At 51.1% G+C, this 23,268-nt stretch overlaps 1 protein-coding gene across 2 annotated transcripts in view; it reads left to right on the top strand.

Moving 5' to 3' along the window:
* The first annotated feature begins 15,411 nt into the window (after window positions 1-15,411).
* The window catches only part of Kiaa1755 (KIAA1755 ortholog), a 36,130-nt gene continuing 28,273 nt past the window's right edge, over window positions 15,412-23,268 (top strand). For both annotated transcript variants that reach the window (XM_074074738.1, XM_074074739.1), the window contains exon 1: window positions 15,412-15,665. In XM_074074738.1, the coding sequence (XP_073930839.1) occupies window positions 15,648-15,665 (18 nt within the window). In that variant the 5' untranslated portion in view covers window positions 15,412-15,647. The remainder of the gene's footprint in view (window positions 15,666-23,268) is intronic.

Genomic DNA, 23,268 nt, shown 5'->3' with positions numbered 1-23,268 from the left:
GCCTTTCATTTGTAAATCAAGTAATCCAAAGTCTATACCCCAACCACCCCCTTTATCTGACTCTTACAAATCATGTCAGTATTCCTCTGCCCTGTATCTTGCCAAGGCCAGGTACCAGGCAATTAGAGACCCTGAGAGCCGTAAACTTGCAGAAATATTTCAACTAGCTACTCCCAAGTCTTCCCTGGGGAGACCCTAATACAGATGTCCCTGCTGTCACCCTGCTCTGCCTCAGGCTTCCCCAAGTGGCCCTGCCCCCTTCTATTGGGAAATGCTAGTGATAAACTCCTCCTTGTTTGGCCTTGGTGTCCCTAGCCTTCATTTGGTCACCTCCACCAATGAACATCCCCAGAACAGTCACGGCGTGGGGGTGGCCAGGAAGGCACATGCAGGGAGTTTGGAGGGTAGCAAATGTCCTGTTTCTTAAATGCCTTAGTGAGGTCAAGGGCATTTGTCAGCACTTTCCAAACAGCACACACACGTCTTTGTATCTGGTTTGTTCCACCCTAGAGTTGGGAAAATCGCTCACTTTCTTTTGCTATAGAAAGTCTGTCATGGTGCCACTCCAGTAAGTATTCTGTGCTTACGTGGAAGGCTAACATCCCTTGTAATGGGATGAGGGGAGCCAGGTGTACGCTGGACGTCTTCACACTGTCCCTGCAGCAATTTGGTCAATCTAAAATCATTTCAAAATGAAAGGTTTTAAGCCAAGAGCAGGTGGCTCATACCTGGGTAATCCTAGCTACCCAGTAGGCAGAAATTAGGAGGATCAAGATTCAAGGCCAGCTTGGGCAAAAAGGGAGATCTTATCTCAAATATACACAACACAAAAAAGAGCTGGCAGAGTGGCTCAAGGAGAAGAGTACCTGTAGCATGAGACACTGAGTTCAAAGTCCAGTACCAACAGAGAGAGAGAGAGAGAGAGAGAGAGAGAGAGAGGTTTTAAAGAAGTACAACTGAACAGCTGGGTGTGGTGGCAGATGCCTGTAATCCCAGTGCTGAGGAGGTTGAGGCAGGAGGACCAAGAGTCTGAGGCCAGCCTGGTCTCCATAGCTATACCCTGTCTCAAAAGCTGGGGGGGGGGAAGGGTAATATGGAAGAGGAATAGAGAGGTTAAGAAAGGGATGAATGTGCAAGTGCATTGTATGCATGCATGACAACGGCAGGACAAGCTGGCCAAGTGGCTCAAGTGGTAGATCACCTGCCTAGCAAGCTTGAGGCCTGGAGTTCAAATTTCAGTACCACCAAAAAAATAAAAATAAAATACATAAATAGAAAATGTCACGACAAAACCCATTACTTTGTACAATTAGTGAACACTAACTTTAAAATGTTTTTAAGAAAGAGTGAGAAGGAACTGGACTGTACTGGGCTTTGGGGGCCTCTGTGAGGTGCGTGGATTCTGTGCTCTGACACACAGAGTGTCCCTGGAAGGCTTGCAAAAGGCGGGGCAGGGTCCAAGGATGTGATAAGATACAACACAGCTTCTCGAGACTTTCAAATGCTGTCCTAGAGGCGGAGGCAGACCCTTCCTGCAACCAGATGGACATGGCCTTGGCCACAGGCCTGAGAGTCCCAGGGTGAGGCTGTGTGGCCCTGGATGTGAAGGGGGGGCTGGAGAGAACAGAGCAGCCATTGATCAGGAGGACAGCTGTGGAGTGGGGGAGTCCAACAGCAGGGGCCCTGGGAGATGGGAGAAGAAAGGACGGAAGCTTCAGAAAGGGAGATCTGGGAGCTGAGAGAGGCTGTGAGTCCCTCCCTCCAGCGTTCTACACAGCTCACCAGGCCCTTGGCCTTCTCCCTCACACGCCCTCCTGGCCTGTACCTCGCTCTCAGCAGGCCTCCTTGCCCCACCACACACGCACACTCTGGTCTCTTCTTCTTCCTGCTCTCCCTTACTTCCAGGCCCAGAGGAGCCCCAGCCTCCCACTGTGGCCTTGCCCTTCCTTTCTGAAATTTGAGTCTTCTCAGCTCCCAAGGTTCTCTCTCAGGCATCTTGATTTGAGGCCTCCCTCCAGCTGCCACACTCTAGCCCCTTCTCGGCCAAGTCTCTTCAAAGCCCCACTGTCTCCTGGCCTGATTTCCACTCCTCTGCTTGGCCACTTCCTGTTCACAGTCCCCACCCCAACCTGCTCTGCCCCAGGCCCCCTCACCCTGGGGAATCTGAGGCCATTTGCCCATCATCTAGGTTCCTCGCTAGACTGCGAGGCCAGTTAAGGGTGGAATTGCACCTTCTAAAAATTGATATTTTGAAGTCCTGACAGTGTGACTATATTAGCTACTTTTCCTGTCACTGTGACCAATACCAAAGAAAGACAACTTAAAGGAAGGAATGGTTTGTTTTAGCTCGCAGTTTCAGAGGTTTCACGTCACAGTCTTGGCTCCGTTAATTCTGGGCCCACGTGAGGCAGAATATCATGGCGGGTAGGGTGGTGGAGCATGTGGAGGAGGAGGCCTGCCCACCTCATGGTGGACAGGAAGGGGGGAGAGAGAGAGAGAGAGAGAGAGAGAACCAGGTATAACCTTCAAAGGCATGCTCCAGTGACCTTCTCCCTCCATCTAGGCCCTACCTTTTCACCAGATTTCCAGAACCTTCCAAAATAGCGCTGCTTTCAACACAGGAGCTTGTAGGAACATTTCATATTCAAACCATAACAGTGATCTTATTTGAAGAAACGGTCTGTTCAAAGCCAATCAAATTAAAACAAAGTTATTAGGCTGGGCACTAAGCCAACGTGACCAGTCCTTACAAGCAGGAGAATCTGGACGCACACAGACATGGGGACAATGCCATGGGAACAGGAAGGTGGCCATCCACAGCCAAGGACACAGGTCTGCAACAGACCCTCCCTGCCTGCATTCAGAAGGACCCACCCTGCAGACCCCTTGATGTTGGACTTCAGAACTGTGATAAAGTACAGTCTGCCGTTCACGCCCCTCCATCTGTGGTGTTTTGTTCTAGGAAACTGATCCGGCCCACGAGGGTGGCTAAACACTGCTCTGTTCACTTCCCCATTTCCAGTGCCAAAAACAATACTTGGCACACAGTAGGAACTCAGTAAATATCAGTGGTTTGAATAAACAAGTGGACGTCTTTCCAAAGTCACCGGATACTGTTTTTGGTCATCTGATAATATTTTTTGAACATATGTGTCAGAGTAGGACAAAAATGTTGGAGATGCAAAGACGGAAGCCATGAAAAGGACATTCTAGACGTGCCCTGGGAAAGTGCAAGCAAATAGCTGTCAGATGTTATATAAATGGGTGGCCTTTTAAAAACTCCCACTTATCATTGCAGGCCAAGCAGACTGCCTGGTGGAGCCACCATGCTAGATGATCCCGAGTCCCCTCTGCACCCAAGCACAGCCCCCTCCCACAATGAATATGGTGACCATAATGGGACAGTGTGGAAATAGTGTGTGACTTCCAAGGTCAAGTCCTAAAATTTTGTGGCTTCTGGCTTGCTCTGTCTGGGATCACTCTGGGGAAGGGAAACCAGTTACCATGTTGTGAAGACACTCAGGCTGCCCCAGGGAGAGGCCCACACGGGGAGGCACCGAGGCTTCTGCTGCAGCCAGCCCCAGTCCATCAGCCATGCAAGGGAGCCATCTTGGCAGCAGATCTGTCAGCCCGTCAAGCCTGCAGACGAGAGCAGCCCAGTCAACATCTTAACTACAACCTCATGAGCGGCTCTGAGCCAGAAGCACCCAGCCAAGCCATTCTTAAGCTCCCGAGCCACAGAGACCGTGACCACCAATGACTGTGCATTACCGCTTTAATCTGCAGAGCTCTGGAGTCCTCGGGTGCCCAGCACTTGGTATCCAAGGCAGCCTGGGAAATAGTGCCACGGGTGCCTTCCCCTAACTGCCCAGGTGTAGGTTAGCCCCTGAATTCCTCGGTCTCTGAGTGCCTTGAAGACTGCCTGTCTCTCCCCTTTGAAGCATCCTTGGCTTAGCTCCAAAGCTTCTCTCCCCTCTCCTCAAGGTGTAGACAACTGTTATCTGGTTCCCTTGTGGGCTGCAAGTCCACCTCTTAAGCTCTGTGGTTCCCTGGGGTCCGGAGTTCTGGGCCCCCTGCTCCTGCTCATCCCCCTGCCTGGAGGTCTTTCCTCTTTGGCATAGGTTTTTTTCCCATGACTACTTCAAACTTCTGCTTGGAGCTGAGGGATGGTGGTACCTGCCTGTAATCCCAGCACTCAGGAGGCAGGAGGATGGAGAATCAAAGGCTAGCCTGGGCTTTCCAGCGAGACCCTGTATCAAAACACCAAAAAAAAAAAAAAAATCTGCCTGGGTTATCACCTCCTCCAGGCAGCCTTCCCACACCCACTGCCCCTTTGCCTGGTCAGGTTAACAACCTTCCCTGGGTTCCTGCAGTGTCTGGGTGTCCATGTTGCAGGTACCACTGTGCTTCTAAGAACCTCTTTTGCTATTGTCTGGTTTCGCTTGCTTACTTATTGTGACACACCCCCTCTCTAGGGACCTCTTAGCGAAGGGCCCGCAGTGGCCAGCACTGAGTGAATGTTTTTATGAATGAGTGAACGAGGGAGTGAATGAAGGAGTGAACAAATCAGTAAGTGAATTAGCCTGGGTCCAGCCATAGGTTTCAGGATCTGTGACCCCAAGCAGGTCCTGTCCCTCTCTGGGTCCCCGTGTCTCTCAGTCTGTGGAACTAGAGGGCTCCCTAACAGCTGTGTTTACTGAAGTGCAGCTTCCAGTCCCAGCCCTTGGGGCTCTGATCCCGTCAAGGATGAGGGTCATCCCACGTGGCAACAGCTGGAACTCGAACTTGTGAGGTCCCTTCCCGCTCTGCAGATCTGAGACTCTGCTTTACCAGGAACCAGGAGGAGAAAGCAGCAAGGAGGGCGCCAGGAGGGCTGCCGGGGGGAGGGGTACAGGCAGGAAGGACAGTGAGTCCCCCCATGGGGGCTGCAGCCTGAGGGGCAGAGGACAGCACAGCTGCAGGACGATTGGTCCTTTTGTCTGAAGCTAAGCACTGAGCACCCTCTCCCCATGCTGTCCCCACAGCATCTGCCCCTGTTCCACACTGCGGGGAAGAGGGCTGGGGTGTCCTTGGGTGGTCTGGAGCCCTGAAATGGAGCCATGGCAGGGACCGGGCCATCGCCATAGGTGTGAGAAGGGAAGGAGGGGAAGGCAGAGTTTTTGGGAGAGGGCATCTCAGTGCTCGGGGTGGAAGAGCCAGGCCAAGTGGTGGCCACTGTGGGTTGTGACTTGAGGAACCACCATAGTATTCTTTTTGCAGCTCTGCTATCCCAAGGCACTGTGGGTAAATTCTACAAGCCCTCCAATCCCCTCTTGCCTTCTCTGTGAAATGGGTGTCCCCACGGTGGCAGCTGTAAGGATGCTGTAAAGAGGCGTGCCAGGTGCCTGTCATTCCAGACTTTTGGGATTGATTCCTGAGCAAGGGGTCAGGATGGTGGATTCGAATCCTGATTCTGACACTGACATGCTGTGTGGCCTTGGAGAAGACCGTTGCCCTCTCTGGGCGTCTTTGCAAGGAAGAAAGGATGCAGAATGGAGCGGCTCTGAGGCAACCTGCAACTCAAGTATCTCCTCTTTGCACAGCAGATCAGAGTACAAACGTTTAATGTTTTTTTATGGAACTGGGGTTTGCACTCAAGGCCTTGAGTTTGCTAGGCAGGGGTTTTACCACTTGAGCTGTGCTCCCAGCCCTTTTTGCTTTTAGTTATTTTTCAGTTACTTTTGCCCAGGGTCACTTCCAGATACAGATTTGGGACCATGCGTGCGCACCGCCATCGTCAGCTTATTGGCTGAGGTAACTCACTAACTTATTCCCTCCGATCCTCCCGATCTCTGCCTTCCAAGTAGCTGGGATTCTAGGCGTGAGCCACCACGCCCAACCTTAATTTCATTTTTGAACATGTAAGATGTTTGCACGGTTAAAAAATCAGAATCATATAAAACTCTTTTAGCGAAATATCACCTCATCCCTTCCTGTGCCATTCCATTCTCACCAATTCCTTAAGCATGTACATAATTAAATGTTTTCTTTTTTGGGGGATGGGGAGGGCAGTACTGGGGTTTGAACTTGCTAGGCAGTGTTCTACCACTTGAGCCACTCCACCAGCCCTATTTTTGTGAAGGGTTTTTCAAGATAGGGTCTCAGGAACTATTTGCCTGAGCTGGCTTCGAACCACGATCCTCCTGATCTCTGCCTCCCGAGTAGCTAGGACTGCAAGCAGAGCCATAGATGCTTGGCTTTTTTTTTTTTTTTTTCTTCTTAAATGAAACAAGACATGCTATATACAGTTCTTTCTTTCTTCATTTATTTCTTTGGCAGTACTGGGGATTAAACTCAGCTTTGTGCTTGCTACACCTAGGCTCCTCTAAACCTTGCTACTACTTATTTATCTACTTGACAGTGGACACTAGAAATCTCTCCACTCGGGTCCGTGGAGTTCTTCCTCCTTGCTTCCCCTTGTGCTGTGTCCTAGTTTTTTCATTCGCTCTCTTTGGTTGGATTATGTGGGCTTTGCGACATGTCGCTGTTATAATGACTCCATGAAGGACCTTGTGCAGAAGTTGTCTTCGTATTTGTGGAGCTGTGTAGACGTCCCCAGTGAGAAGAGAATGCATATATTGTTTGCTTAGATATTACCAGTTCCCTTTGTGAGGCTGGCTGCTGCCTGGCATTCCTGCAGAGTTTGCGAGCTGTCTGTTACTGGGACAAAACTCCTGAGCCAACAGACTTGTAGAGAGAAGGTTTATTTGGGCTCACGGTTTCAGAGGTTTCAGTCCATGGTCAGTTGGTCCCATTGCTTTTGGGAGGCAACTATGCCACCAATGCCGCACGGGCTTTTGGGCCTGTGACGAGACTGCACATCATGGTGGGGAGTGTGTGGTAGAGAAAAGCTGTTCATCTCATGGTGGGGAGAGAGAGAGAGAAAGAGAGAGAGAGAATCAGAAGCTGCTGGCTATCCACCATCTCTTTGGAGGACATTCTCCATGACCTAAAATGTCCCATTAGGCCCCACCTCCCAAAGGTTCCTCCACATCTCACAGTGCCATGCAAGATATCAGCCCTTTCCACATGGGATTTGGGGAACATTCCAGATACACCAGTGATATACGATGGAGGCTACCTGCCCAAAGCCGCCCAAACACATGAACTTTTGAGCCTACCAATGTGATGGAAAAGTGGCAATTCAGGGCACTTTTGATTTATGCTGACCCTTCTATCTGTCGGGCCCATCTGTGTCTCTGTGTTCCTAAGACTCATGCTGGGCGGCTCCAAGAAATGCCGATATACAGGGTTTCAGGATTATCCTAGCCCCTTGGGGATTGGTGACTGTGCCTCTGGAGCCAGCAGGTCTCTGCAGATGGTCACAGCTCCTCGCTCCCCCCGTCTGGCCCCTGAGGGCCACCGCCCCTACCCTGAGTCTCCCACCAGAGGAGGGAGTAGCTGCATCCCCCACACAAAGAAGGCTCTGAGTGAGGATGATGACTTGGCCTCTGAAAAATGCTGAAGTCTTGACCTCCTCCTGGTTCAGAGGGCCAGCAGGCCAAGAAGGCAGAAGCAGGACCACAGAGTTAGAAGGACAAGATGGACAGGGGGCCTGCTGCAGAGGAAGCTGGAGCTGGAGACACAGGGCACCCTGTCCCCCAGGATGACTGTTGTAGCCTTTGTTGAACTCTTGGCTGAAGCCTCATCTATTCTACCCTTCCATGCCTAGCTGCCTGAGTGACATGCCTAAAACTTAGAGGTGACCTTGGTGCTCCAGGTTACAAACTCCTTCCAGCTAGGCTTCCTTCTGGACTTGCAAACTCATTTGGGATCTGATATCCGCTTACTTCCCAGGGAATCTCCACCCTATCTGATGCACCCTACATCCATCCACCCGTCCGACCATCCATCCATCCATTCATCCATCCACACATCCACTCACCCACCCACCCATCCATCCATCCACCTGTCTGTCCATCCCTCTGTACTGATGCATAACAAATTACAACTCAGAGATTGACACAACAACCATTTACTGCTCTGTGGTCTGGTGTTTGGGGCAGCTTGGCTGGGTGGTGGGCTCGGGGTCTCTCATGAGGTCAGGGTGTCAGCCAAGACTGCAACTATATGAAGGCTTAGCTGGGCTGAGGATCCACACTGATGATCCACATCTGGGGTGGCTCCTCCCATGACTGGCCCTGGACACTGGCTGAAGGCAGGAGCCCTTGCTCCTCCCCACCTGGAGTTTCCACAGACTGCTTTATGGCGCAGTCTCTGACACCCTGCCCCATCTTCCTCCACATTGGATTCTCTACAGCTGGGTCTCAAAGTCCAGCCCACATTGAGGGGAGCTCTGCCTTCAGAAGGGAGGACTGCCTAGAAGTTAGTGGGACCATTTTAAAATTACTACACTACCCATCCACTCTCTGATGGGCATTTATTGAGCATCTGCTGTATGCTGGTCCCTATGGACAGTACATCATAGTCAAGGACCCAACCCAAGGAGCAGGTGGTGTAGATCAGGGATACAAACTCAGATGTCCACAGGGTCCAGGAAGTAATGAGAATGAGCAGGTAGGGTCTGATGAGCTGGGGGGCAGGAGTGGAGATGTTGCCCAGCCCCTGAAGTTTACGTAAAGCCTCCCAATGTTTAGATCTAGACAACTCATTCAGTTGCTTGATCAAGTTCCATTTGCCTGGTTTTGTCTGTCCACTGTCAGTTTGCAAACTCTAATGCAGCCATGCCAAATAGCTCAGTCTTCACCCCCAACCCCCAAACACTCATTCATTTAGCAAACATTTACAGGCACTGGGCTCCTTTTGCACATTATAGAAGTGACATTCAATGACTCGCTGCACACACTTTCTTTGTCTTGGAATGTCTTCATTTCTTCCCCCATAAAGAACTTCTGTTCCTACTTCAAAACCTCAGTGCAAATGTCCCTTTCTCTGGAAAACCTCCTTCGGCTTGACCTCTAAGGATGCTAATGGGTTTGTGCTCTAGGGCAGTACCATATTTGTGGCCACAGCTTCATCAACACACCCCTCCCTCCCTCCACAGAGCATGAGGGGTGAATGAAGATTGCTGAGGGAGGAAATCTCTGGCCACTGGATAGGACTTCCCGGAGGAGGTGGACCTGGAAGGATGAACAGGACGTGGGAAAAGGGAGGTGGGGATGAACAAAACCAGACAGGAAAGCGTGGGTGGCGCCTGAGGCTGGCAGGGTCCCAGTCCCTTGCCCCTCCACCTCCCCCAGCTGGATCGCTGCTGCCTTCCCAGATGAGGAGGGGCACAGTCTGCTGGCCCCAGGAGCCCAAGCCCGGCAGGGAGGGGGACACTGGAACAAGAAACCCGAGTCCTGGGATGAATCATCCCTGGAGCCCAGCCGGCAATAACAAGAAGGAGCTGGACTGGGAGGAAGAGAAACTCCAGGAGTGCAGGACCCAGAGTGGGGAGGCTGAGGGATGTACGGGGGGGGGGGGGGGGTGCACTGAGCAGCCCCTCAGAGCCCCTGACTCAAAGCCTCCAGCCTAGGTCCCTTCAGGGCCCTGACTCTTGGCTCCCACTACCTTCTCCAGCTCCATGGCCACCCCCTTGCTGGTAACCTCCATGCAGCCCCTCCCCCTCCTGCTGCCCTCCTGCAGCCAGAGGAATCTTTTGGGGGGAGTGGGGAACCTAACCCAATAATATTACCCTCTTTAGTTCCTCCCCTGGCCTTCCGTGGCTCTCAGGAAAGAGTTCAATCTCTTTCCCTGCAGAGCCTTGCCCTTCCTTCCCTGTCCTCCTCTGCCCCGTCCCATTGTCATGTGCTCTCCTGCTACAGGGCTTTCCTGTGTGCTGTTCCCTCTGACTGTCCTTCCTCTCCCTGACGCCTGTCACCAGCGAGCACTTCACTCTCTTTGAATCTCGACATAAGCCCTCAGGGCAGTGCTCACAGACGCCATTGCGTTTCTCTGATTTGTACTCTTTTCCCCTTTAAGACACCACCACTGTTTATATGGTGTGTTCAGTATTAAGATCCGATTCCATCCTCAGTGTGAGCTACATGAGGGCGGGGACTGTCTGTTGTGTTATCCTGATACCCCAGTACCTGCAGAGTGGGCACTCAATAACATATCGCATACCGGGTGTGGTGGTGCAGACCTATAATCCCCGCACCCGGGAAGCTGAGGCAAGAGGACTGCAAGTTTGAGACCACCTGCCTTGACTATGTACACAGTGAGATCCAGACTCCAAGAAAAAGAAAAAAGTATCTCACGACTTCTCCCAGCAGGACAAGACAATGCTTGTGATTCTGGCACAGGGACAAAAGGCAAAGCAAAAGTCATTGCAACCATCTGCCCCAATAACCTCAGTACCCTAGCACCGAGGTTCCCCAAGACTCCTCACAGAGTTGGTAAGCAGGCAGGGATTTGAACTCAGGGCCTTTGTGTATTGCAGGCTTCCGGGCCGTGTAACTGTGTGAATCCCCCCTCCCAAGTGGAGCTCTGCTGTAAATCAGGACAGCTTAACAGGGTAAAGTTTTGAATTTCTTTCACAGGCTCAAGCAGATTTGTTTACATTGCTTATTTCCAACTGTCCCTTCCACCAACCTGTGGTAGTCTGGGAGAGCAGGGGACAGGGTCAGTGTGCCATAGGTCTTTCTGCAGTCCCCTCCTAGGGCCCGATGAGGAAACTCATTTAAACAGCATCTTCCCTGTGAGAAGGCCAGTCCTGAGGGATGAAAGCACCTTTTCTGTCTTATTTCTTCCCCATGTTTTGAAGCAGGAAATAACTGCCTAAGCTCTTGTTGCTTTAACCTGTGTCCCCAGGCCCCTCCTTCTGTTTTCTTGGGTGAACTTCTGCCCACTTCAGGTAGCCCTGCTAGAGCACCATCATGTACTCCCATCCAGGGTGGCCATAGAAACCACTCCAGTCAATCAGAATATCCTCATTCCCCCGGCTGCAGTGATTGGTTTGGAAATAGACATGTGACCCAAGTGAGAGCAATCAGGGTCTTCCCTGGAATTACTACTTTGTATCAGGAAAAGCTGTTGTCTTTGTACTAGGATTGCCCAGCTGAGACCACAGAGGCCCAGAACCATCTTCTGATCACAGGGACGAAAGCATTAGAAAGAAGACTGACCACAAAGACCTGGCACTAATTCTCACTTGTAAGATCCTTAAAGTCCCTTTTATTCAAAAGAGGTTGAGTTGAGTTTCTGTCACTTGCAGTCAGAGCCCTTGGTGAAGACCACCAACTTTTTCAGAAGGAGACCATGCCTTCAGCACCCCCTGGCTGTCACTCATTGCTCCCAGCACTCACAGTAATCTCTGTGCCACCCTCTCCTCCCCATCAGAAAAGAGGGGCTCCACTCCTCAACTCAGCCATATGCAGCTTGGGGCTCCTGTCACTGTGTCCTCTGGGAAACAGATACCAAAGACAGAGACAGGGTAGGAGAGATTTGTCATGGGTGGGGGAGGGAACGGGAAGTGCAAGACACAGCCTCTGGCATGGTGCACGTGTGACCCAGGTGAGAGGAGAGGGGAGGAGGAGGGAGGAGGAGGGTGGGTGGAAAGAGTTCAGGCTGATGTGGTCTAAGAAGACCTGGGGCAGCCCCGTGGCAGCTGGCATAGAGATTGCTCATAGAAGAACCCTCATTAGGTAAAAATGAAGGGACTTTGAGCTACCCTTTGACCATGGTTCATCCCCACTAAGACTCACATTGAGGCTTGTGGCCCTCACCAGATGCAGCCACCTAACCTTGGACTTTCCAGCCTCTAGAACCTCTTTTCTTTATAAATTATTCAGTCTCAGATATTCTGTTATAGCAACAGGAAGTGGACTAACGTTCACACTGTGTTCTCTTAGGGCCGCCAGGAGGCACTTGGCCTCAGCTCAAACACTGAAGCAGATCCTGAAAGTGTCCACAGCTCACTGCTCTCATGGAGGGGGACGCCACGGCTGACACACCGTCTTGGTACCTACTCATTGATCACACAGTCCACAGGGGTTTTCATGAAGATCCAGACCCAGGTCTTGCCCCTCTGGAGCCGGTGTCTTCTCCAATGTCAGTCTGCCTTATAGCTTTCAGACCACAGAAGGCAAGTCAACATTGTCTCCATGACAACCCATATTGATTGGCAGCTGCTGTCAGCCCTCCTGTTGACGGGGAGTCTGAGGCTGCTTCTAGGTTCCGCAGGAAGTTCCACAGTTGGCTAGTGATGTCTAGCATGGGTAGTGGAGGGGTGAGCGTATTCAGGTGTGCGAGCACTTGCTTTCTTATAGTAGGGACAAATACATGGTACTGAATGCATGAATGAATTCTCAATCCCATTACTTTCTGGATAAATTAGACAACTCCTTTCTCTCAAGTGAGTTGGTCCCCTGGTGAGGTGTCTTGGCACCAGGCTGTGGGAATCTCAAAATGGCAGGTAGAGCTGCCATTTTCTGAGGGTCATGTATACCCCAGGCACTGCGTGAAGCCCTTTTGAGGCATTATTCAGTGGGTTCCAGCAACCCCCTCATGGAAGGAGGGCGTTACAAGCTCCACTGGAAGCTGATGGAGGAAACTCTGGCTCCAGATGAGCAGGATCCGCCCGGACCCCCCAGAACATCAGCAGCAACGCCCATGTCCACAACATGTGCCGCCTCCCCCTCCACCAGATGTCAGAGAGGGATGATTTTGTTATTTCTCAAACTAGGGTAGCAATAGGAGCGTGACTCAGTTACTCATTTGCCAGTGGAGAGGAAGTGAAACTTGAGCAGTCCTCGGAAAGCCCCTGAGAGAGGGACCAAGTCCGGCTCAGTGGCTGAGTCTGGGTCTATGGAGGGTGATTTCACAGCCATCAGCCCCCAAATGTGAACGCTATTTTAAGCCCTGCATATGAATTCTGCTATGCACCAGACACAGTGCAAAGCACCTTGCACTCATTAACTTGATCAACTCTCACCACGGTCGGATGAGGAAGCCTCGTTCAGTTTACAAAGGACGAATCTGAGGCTCAGACAGGTGAACCTCGAGGGCACACATCCTACGGGTTCAAACCATACAGGTGTGTTTGTGCATGTGTGAGCACACACGTGCACGGTTCCGCACACTTACGGAAGAACTCACATCAGCATAGACATGAAGGATGTCGAGGCACCCAAGGGTGGACTGAAACAGCCTTTGCTGTCTGTAGGCTATTTCGTGTCCATCGCCCCTCCTTCTTACCCAATCCTTTTTCCTCCTGGGTGACAACTCTTCCTGATACGTGCCATCCTTATGGGGCCCTGGGTATGTGGCCCTGGGTATGTGGCCCTGTGAGGATCTTTCTTTTAAGGCTTTGGATCTAGCCAGGAGTGACACAGGCAGGATAATGCTGGGATTTGTTCAGGAAGCCCAGCAAGGTAGCCAATATAATTTCTAGAACTGGGTGGCCTTGTCCAATTCTGGCATCCAGGTTTCCAGCTATCTGACACCAGGCAAGCCTACGACTGCTCTTTGCCTCCACTTTTCCACCTGTAAAATGAAGACAGTAATTGAATCCACATAACATGTACATCTAGAGTAGCTGACACCTAGAAAGCTCCCCTCTGGGTGATCGTCTTGGTGTCATTCCCATCGTCTTCAGGGGTCCCCCTCGGTGTCCTTCTTCCTGCTCTGCTTTCCAGAGGCTGGGCCCCCAGCCTCTGAGTTGATTCTGTGAGTGTATGATACCCTTCCAGTCCATTCTTTCTCTACTTAACTAATTCACAATGCTTCTGTTGCCTGCCTTCCCCTCCCCCAATGCTGGTTGTCCTGTTAATCTGTCTCACTGCAGCTTGGGATTCAAAGCTCCAAGTTACCTCCTCTGCCTCCTAGCAGAATTCTCCACCAGTCCCCAAGTCTGTTTGCCCCTAAACAAATGTGCTAGCAGTACCCAACCCACCCAGCTGCCTGCCTCCTGCAGGTTGGGAGGGTTTGTTTGATTGCTTCATAAGCATCATCCAAGGAATCCTTGGGACTGTGGCACAGTGAAAATACTCGGGGGGGGGGGGAGGGTTATCAGCTTCTAATTAGTGATAAGCAAATGAAGTCCCAATGGATGTGAAGGAAATGCTGAAAGTTACATGGCAAACAGGGATGGCTCCCAGCGCTGGTTCCCTCTGCTAAAAATCTGATTAACCTATGCAGGGCATAGACTTTATTGCAGACTTGTTCCTTTTTCAGTTCTTCGCTCTCTCCCATTTCTTTAAACATAATACTACCTCAGAGCCTGTGCACATGCTGTTCCTGCTGCCTGGATCTCCGGTTCCCTGCCACCCTCACCACACCCTAGGCTTCACCCAGTTCCTCCAGCTCTTTCAGACCCAGACGTCTCATCTCCTTCCTACACCATCAGCCCCAGGCAGATCCCCTGCAGCTCCCAACACCAGCCTCAGTCTCCCTCCTTCTTAACAGTTGCTTCCCTAGGTTTTTTTTTTTTTCTCTGTTTGTCCGGTTCTTGCCCTTGTTCCCACGAGATTGCTCTCCGAGGACAGGGACTGCCTGTCTTATTCTGACTTGGCACTTGGCACACCATTTGATAAACAGATAAATGAACTCCTGAGTCATCCAATTAGAAATAACTCCAGCATGGTCTTACTCGGTTGGGGCTGCTGTAACAGAACAGAACGGCCTTAGGTGGGATGACATTCATTTTTCACAGTTCTAAAGCCCGGGAAGTCCAAGGTCAAGGCGCTGGCAGGCTTGGTGTCTGGTGCAGGCCTTTCATTGCTTCACAGGTGACACTTTCTTGCTGTGTCCACATACTGTGGAAGGATTTGGTGGCCCTCCAGGGGGGTCTCTTTTCTAAGGACACAGTGTCCCCTTGGTGAGGGCTCTGCCTTCCTGCTGTAATCACCTGCAAGCACCATCGCTGTGGGGGCTAGGTTCCACACAGGAATTTGCTGGCTTGTCAGACCCTACCTGCCATCATCTGGTTTTTCAGTGTCTCCCCAGAACTGAAGCCTAGAAGGGAAAAATGGTTTGGCCAAGGTCAAGAAAGCAGATCTCCCAAAGTACCACCACCATCTCAGAGCTCTGGATTGGACTGTCCTGGTGAAGGGAGGATTCATGGGGATTCTTGGGTGACTTCTTGGGGGAGTCCTGCTAGGAGGCGGGTGCTATCCCCATCGGCATCACCACCACCTCCCCATTTTACAGATGAGGAAACTGAGGCTCAAAAGGAAGTGGATGAGAGGAGTCTGGGCGCCTGACGGCCGCTGCTGCACAACTGGCGGCCGGCTGGGGCTGGGGATCCGACAGGAGAGAGGCGGGCACGGGCCTGGTTCTCATCACCCGCGGCGGGCGGCGAGGGGCGGGCGCCGCACAAAGGGGCCACTGTCGTCCCGCCCGGCCCACGCGGGGAGCGGTGGGGACGCCCGGCTTCGCCCCGCCCTCGGGCCGCCCCTCGCCCGGGGCCGCGCCGCCGCCCGCCCTCCGTCTCGCTCTCGAGTCTTCAGTCCCGGTCCCCGCTCCTCTCTCGGCCTGTCCTTGCCCCTGTCACTGTCCCTGTCCCGGGCCCGGCGGCCCCTCGGAGATGAAAACGGGCTCGGAGCCCCGGGCCTGCCCGCGGCACTCGCTCAAGGGCTAGGCGAGGTTCCGCTGGTGCCGGACAAACCGACCGTAGCTGCACTGATCCGCGCGCAGGAGAGGAGCTGCCACCGCACCCCGTCACCATGGTAACGCCTGCCAAGGTCTGGACCGCGGCGCGCTGCCCCCTGTCGGCGGGGGCTTTTGCATTGAACCGACCCTCACTCGGGTCCCCCAGGGCTGTGCTTCTGTCCCCAGTCCCGCAGGCGAGGGGAGGAGAGGGGTGCGGGAGGCCACCTCGGCCGTGCCCTGGTGTCCTGTCTGGGCCTCTCTCGTGCGCGCAATGGATGGAATCAGATCTGACAACTTGGAAACTTTCCTGTTGTCCCAACCCACAGCGCAGATCTGAGCTGGAATCCGGGCTCTTGGGCTGTGCACAAAACTTGGGGTGGTTTTGCTTTTTAGATTGGGGCTGATGGTCAGATAGGCACATGATCCCCATGCGGGGTTGGGATGGGGATGGGAGTCAAAGTCCCTCCTAGGACAGCGCAGCGGTGCAGGGCTTGGAGGGTGAAGGGTGTAGAGTGGAGGAGGGGATGGCTTACCAAAAGTTGAGGTCTTTTTGCTGTTTTTGATGCGCACACCACTCTGCCATGGGATGCTCCCATGGGATGGGGTGGGGAGGTGGCTTGGGGAGGAGCAGAGAGAGGGCAGAACCTCAATACCTGTGCTTTTGGGGACACACTGGGAGAGATGTTCGTGTGTGTGTTTGTGCCAGTGTCCGGGAACAGGGAATAAAAGAAAGGTCTGTTTTCAGAGAATCTCAGCCAAGCTCCAGACAGGCCCAGGAGCCCAGGGCAGATACAGGAGCTGTTTTCCAAATCGCATGGAATTTGGAAAAGGGCTGTGAAGACAGGCCAGGGCTAAAGCCCTTGCCTGTGATCCACCACGTTGAATTTGTGTGGGTTTGCACTTTTGGGCATGTCCACATACAGAATTCCATAGAGAGGTGTACACGCATGCACACATACACACAACACCCTTGGACACACACAAGTGCCTTCTCATACACACACGCTGGTCCACCTGCTTTCCCACACTGCCAAAACAGGGGCACACACCTGCACACGCAGAAAACCAGGTACCCAAGTGCACACGCCAGGAGGATGTGTACACTTGCTCTTGGAACTGTGAAAAGAACCATCACAAGCTAGTGGTTAGTCACTTCTTCCGACAGGCCAGACTTTGTGGCAGACGCTTTACATCTGGGGGTTCATGTCACTCACATCAACTGTAAGAGTAGACTGGCTGCTCTCTCCACCCCACAGATGGAGACTGCTGCTCTGGGAGTGTAAGTCACTGCCCAAAGTCACCCCATCAGCAAGTGCAAGTTCAGACAGCCTGAACTCTAAACCTGCACTCAGCTGTTACAGTCACCCCAGGGCCATAGCTTACACCAAGTGTTTGCCAAACCTCTCCTGGTTTCAGATCTAGGCTAGCTATTAGTTTTAGAATCCACAAACCTCTGCATCAGATCAAGGGTCAGACACTGGCTGCCCTCTCAGAGGTTGAGCAAGTGTTTTGTGAATGGGCCTGATGGGCAAGTTTCCCACCCCTCTGTCTTTAAATAATAAAGATTGTCACATGCTCACTTCTCTAGCCTCACCTCTATGCTCCAGCTACTCTGGCCTTGGTTTAGACTTCTTATGGTTTGTGTTCCCTTGTGCCCCAGGGCCTTTACACGTGCTGTTCCTGCTTGGAAGAGAGCCTGTATCTAAGGAATTCCTATTCATCCTGTAAATCTGTACTCAGATAGCACATCCTCGGTAACCCTTTCCCCATGTCCCTAACTCTCACTCTAGCCATATATCCTTCTTCATGGCACCTGTCACAGTTGTAAATTGTGTGGGATGGTTTGATTAATGACTTTCTAGAAAAATCTTATAGCAAAGGGGCTTAAGGCTTATCCATTTCCAAATACCCCAAACTTCAATATCATTCAAACAATTTTTATATACCCACATACTGCATAAAATATAAGTAAACAATAAAATCTGCTAATTTGCTCAATATTTTTCTTTAAATCAATGTACTTTATAAACTTAAAATAGATTTCAATGGAAAGGTTTATATCATAACTTCAAAAAAAATCAGTATCTGTTGCCATCGAAAGCATAGACAGTGCTGGCTGCTCTGTGATCATGAGCCCTCGCTGGTTGGGTTGACTTGGTGGCAGACCATCGGAGCCCAGGTGCTCTTCTTTCCACCTGGAAGGAGTAATGGCAAAGCGTCTGAGAGGAGTTCAAGACAGACCAGCCTCAGCCTGAGGCTTTCTTCCTTACGTCACCAGGAGGACTGGGAGAGAACTGGAGTCATTTTCTTGCTGTGATTTCATGTCAAGTTCATGACCCTCCCCCTCCTGAATTGTCTTGTGGGCCACCTGCCATCCCATCCCATGCTTTGAGAGAAAGTGGTTGAGTCCAGTTCAACTCATTCAATGTTGTCAAAGTGCCTACTGTGTGCCAGGCCTTTGGGGCTTGTGTTTGACCCTTGGGGAATGTTGGTCATTCACTGAGATTCCTAGCCATACCATGGTATGTTTGAGGCTGTTCCTCTCATGGAACATAAGGGTCATGAAAAGCTAAAGAAAGATCAGGAGGTTGGGCAGGGCTCCCAAAGGTGGGTAGGAGCTCGCCCTGTCCAGGGAAAGGTGTAGTGTGAGCAGACACATGTGTGTAGAGGTACTCCTTTCCCAGGTGAGGCCCCACCATGGATTCTGGGAGGAGACTTTAGGTAGCACTTAGATGAACTTTTTTTAAAATTACAGATATTCATTTTATTTTATTTATTTATGTATTTTAATTTTTATTGTTTTATTATTCATATGTCCATACAATGCTTGGGTCATTTCTCCCCACTGCCCCCACCCCCTCCCTTACCACCCACTCCACCCCCTCCCTCTCCCCCCCACCCCCTCAGATATTCATTTTAATGAGCATGAGGAAGTAATTTAAACAGCACAAACATATACTACTAAATAAAAAATCAAATGAAGTTGGAGGGACAGCCAGGGGTGGTGTTGTACACCTGTGAGCCTAGCTACTTGGGAGGCAGAGTTGGGAGGATCTCGAGTTCAAAGCCAGCCTGGGCAAAGGCAATGAGACCCTGTCTCAAAAACAAAATAAAAAACAAAAGGGCTGGGAGCATAGCTCAGTGGTAGATCACTTGTCTGGCACACGCAAGGCTCTAGGTTCGAACTCCAGTACTGCAAAAAAAAAAAAAAAAAAAGAAGACAAGCATTGATTATAAACAGTAAGGAAATCCATGTAAGGATATGTGAATGTGGGAAAAAGACCTTGCATATGGGGCACATGGATGACGGGGAAACCCTGGCATCAAGCAGGTTTAGATGTAGACAAAGCAGGCTGGGAGCTGACTCGTGGCCACAGTGCCAGGCCAATGAGTTGCCAAGGCAATAGGGAACCACCTGATGTTGTTGAGCAGTGGAGAGTCACATGAGTCTGTATAAGAAAGGCCACTTTGGTGGTCGAAGGGGAGCCTAGCTCGTGCTCACGTTCATACTCCAGTTCTACCATTTGTAGAACTGCCTCGGTCTCAGTTACTTAACCTGTAAAACAGGAACAAAATACCCAGCCCAAAGAATTAATTGAGATAGAAAGTGCTTAGCACGGGCCTGACACTGAAGTCTTGCTCAGTGAGAAGCAACTCGAGTTATAACCATTCTTGTTATGTGGCTGGCATGGGAGACCGTGAGCCCCAGGAAGAGGCAAAGGGGAGAGGGAGAGACGGGACATAGCCTAAGGCTCGGAAAGGTGAAGTGAGTGGTGGGGGTCATGCAGACGATGCACAACACAGTTGGACTTGACCGTGGGTTTTCTGACGCCCACTGGCTTTTCTCGGTTCACTGAATCTGGGCTGGTTTTCTACTTTTGACAGTTTTGAAATACAGAGCCAATTCTCCCTCAGACCTCCACCCACACACAAATAAAAGGAACTTAGAGGGGGAGAAGTTTTAGTTGGACGTGAGCAAGAACTTGCTGGCAGCCGGCATGCTGGCTTTAGAACTTCAGCCTAGACTAATTCAAGAGAAATGTCCCAGGTAGTCGAGTCTGTAGGTCACAACCCACCACCTGCTGGGCTGCATCTGGCCCACAGATGTGTTTGGTTTGGCCAACCTTCAAACTGTTGGGAGGTTTTACTAAAAACTCAGTAGATCCGGCAGTGTTGGGCCACAAGCCGCACTGGCTGGTAAGATGGGGCACGTGTCCAGGCCACTGCTCCCCTGAGGCTGACGTTGAGTCAGAGGCCTTCGCCAAGAGGCTGCAGGGGTCGTGGTCTCACCCTCAGCCCACTTCTGTCTTCCATGGCCCCCGAAGACATTTGTGTCTGTGGTGCTGGTTTAGATTGACCCTGGATCTGAGGCAGGGAGATGACTGAGGCAAGTCATTGAAACTTTCTCACCAACCGATCTCATTTAGAAGCTATTTTCTGGCTCCAAACCTGTCTGTATATACCTGGAATTCTAGAATGCCTCCACTGGAAGGGCCCTTGGACACAGATAAGCCCAGTGCTTCCCTTTTACAAGTGGAGAAACTGAGGGCACGGCCACTTGATGAGGCAGGGGACAGAATCTCACCTTCCCTAGGCAGTGCTGGGGATGGAACCAGGGCCTTGTGAATGTTAGGCAAGTGCTCTGCCACTGAACTCACCCTCCTAGCCTTCCCCAGGCATTTCTGCCACACAGCAGCCCTAGGACCCTGCCCACCGCAATAGTTCTCAGTCCTCCCTCTTCCCCAGCAAGGAGGCAGCAGACACCAAGTGAGACTAGAATCTTTGCCTGATTGAGTCAACGGGTAATTCTGGACCTTTAAGAAAGTTCAGCCCACATCTCAGAAGGCTCAGCTAACATCTGGTGAGACCATTTTAAAAGGGAACTAGCCTTAAAAACACACAATCACACTTTCATGTCTTCCCGCTGGTTGTAAAAGCTATATGAGCTGGTTCCAGAACATTTGGAAAATCTAGCAAACCAGAAAGAAAAAGAAAACTCTGCTTTATGAGGTCCCGGCCTGCACAGCCCTGGGGGGAGTGGGGAGGGGGGCACTGCAGTTAGCATCTCTTTAATGCCCACTTGGACTTTTCTGGGCCTAAACCTATTTTGTGGTCATACTACATGGAACGTGCTCCTTTCAAGTACTGTAATAATCAGAGCAGAGTTTGGGAGAGGGGAAGTCTGTTAAAAGGAGGCTTCTTTGTGGGGCGCTGGAAATCTTTTGTGGTTCTAGGAGTCAGTATAGAGGTATCAGTCTGCACACTTTATATTCGTTTATTTTGGTTGATGAAAATACTTACGATTTCAATAATAATTGAGGCTTATTGCAAAAATGATGAAATAGAAGTATTTGAACACAGCTCCTCCCCCAGCCAGAGGCCAGACATGAGGGCGGGGAGTAGATGGTTTTCTATCCCGTGCCCCAATGCAAGGGACCCTGTCAGTGCAGAGGGTAACAATCCTCGTGTTGTGTAGGAGCCTTCAATGGACCAGTCATGCCAGTCCGCAGTCCATGCGGTGGGCTCCTTCTCTGGCACTGGGTTGCAGGGGAGGGGCTGGCAGGTGGCGACAACTCTGGCTTGTCTCACCTTCTTCCTTTTCTGTGTCACACCCTGCCTCGGCTCCTGCCCAGGAGCAGTTATGGGTCAGCCAGGCTGCACTCTGCACACGGGGAAGGAGTGGAAACACGTCTATCAACTTTCACAGAACTCATTTGAGGGGTCCACGTCTGGCCAACAGCATTCATTCCTGTGATCCAGGCCAGGCTGCTCTGCTCATTTGGGGTGGCAAGTGGCCAGTGCTCCCACTGTAGCCACCAGGGCCCCTGACAGCAAGGAGCCCCAGGGACAGGCCTGTAGGAAGGCAAGAGCCCAGAGTCCTGTTACTTGGAGCAATCCCCCATTTTGCGGTGTGTGTGAACCCAGCCAATCTCTGAAGGCCAAGGGCAACTTAGTCCAAGAGCCTTGCTCCTCCGGAGATAAACAGTTCCTTTAGGCTGCACTGGAGACGGGGGAGCAGGCCACCCCCAGGCTGGTGGCTCCCAGGCAGAGCAGGCAGCAGGAACTGTGAGGGGGGAAAGGCTGGCTCTGCCCACCCAGGTCTGAGCTGCATCTCAGCTCTTTTTCTTCTTTCTAAGCCTTCGTTTCTTTACATGTCAAATGGGGTGCCCCTGCTTAGCCACCAGCATCGTTGTAGGGTCTAAGCAAGAAACACGAGTGGAGGGCTGGTGCACAGCAGGTACCTGGACATTGTTGTCTCTGGAAGATCAGGGGACTCAGGAGGCACTGGAGGGGAGGTGTCTTCACACAGGGTCTGGACCTTAGCTGTGGCAGGCTGAGAAAAAATAAATAACGATGAGTGAAAAGAATAGCAACAGTGACACCTTTGCTTATCCCAAGGCCCTCTCTGGGACAATCAGCTGAGCCAGCCAGGATGGGAACTAGAATTCCATTTACAGCTGGGGAAACTGAGGCATGCTGAGGAAGAGAGAAACAGCTTGTTTTGTCCTAGAGGCTGGATGCCTCTAGCCCATAGTTAGGACATCAGATGGGTCATAAGTAACATGGAACAATATGGGAGGGAGTCAGTTCTTTGAAATTCTCGCACCTTCTGCAGAGGAGGGAAAGCTGCCCTCTGGCCAACAGATCTTTAAAAAAGAAAGTGGCTGGCTCTGCCCACCCAGGTCTGGCATAGCAATCTCACTTTGGGAAAGAGAAAGAGAATTCCTGAGCCGTTGGGAGGTGATTAGATGTCACTAAAATTTAACACCACTATTTGTTTTCATCATTTGCTTTTTCCTTGAAAAAATAATTTATTTTTATAGCAGTAGAGCAGTTAAAAAAAAGTATTTTATGTAAAAAATACATGCTTGCCCAGCACGGCAAAAAAGAAAGTGTTATATATTGATATATTGTTATTTATATAAATATATAAAATCAGTTATTATAATAAATATACTTGTGTAAATACAATGATTTAAAAAAACACGCAATGAGTGTCTCATTGCTTGTTTTGGAGTTACATTCTTTTTGTGCTGGCTTGACCCTTTTCCACTTTCGGTAGAGATGTCGTAGTAATCTGAAACACAACCACAAAATGACAGAAATGGCCCCTACTTAATGCGGGTCCTGTGCAGAGAGTCCACATGTGTAATAATCTCATTCAGTCTCAGGCAAGTCTATAAGTTGGGTATGATTACAATTTCTGTTTCACAGATGAGGAAACTGAGGCACGGGGAGTGAAGTAACTGGCGAAATCTAACATTTGGTAGGTGACAGAGCAGCATTTGAACCCAAGCATTATGGCTACATTCTCATCACCAGTGAGATGCTAGAAACACAGTAACGCGCATTTCTAAAAAGTGAGTGGATTTGAGAAAAACGGTGAGCCCTAACAGTACACAGCACGAGCGGCTAAAGACCAAGATGATTAAATTTCTCAAATAAAACAGCCCAGCTCAGCCAGCACACGAGAAAGAGGCCTAGATAGGGAGTGAATCTACTCAGGGATGCACAGTGATGTAGAACCCAGGTGCATCCGTGTCCAGCAGAGGCAGGATGAGTGGGGCATGTGGCACAAGAGGGGTGATGGGCCCAGGCGACTTAGTGTGTGCGTGTCCACGGACAGCACTCTGGAGGACAGCAGGCCCTAGTGCTGTGGAGCTGAGCCCAGAGCAGGTGACACACAGGCCCTTG

This window comes from Castor canadensis, chromosome 5 (genome assembly GCF_047511655.1).
Source record: "Castor canadensis chromosome 5, mCasCan1.hap1v2, whole genome shotgun sequence".
NCBI lineage: Eukaryota > Metazoa > Chordata > Mammalia > Rodentia > Castoridae > Castor > Castor canadensis.
The sequence above is the reverse complement of the archived record's forward strand: the minus strand, read 5'-3'. Positions and strand labels throughout refer to the sequence as shown.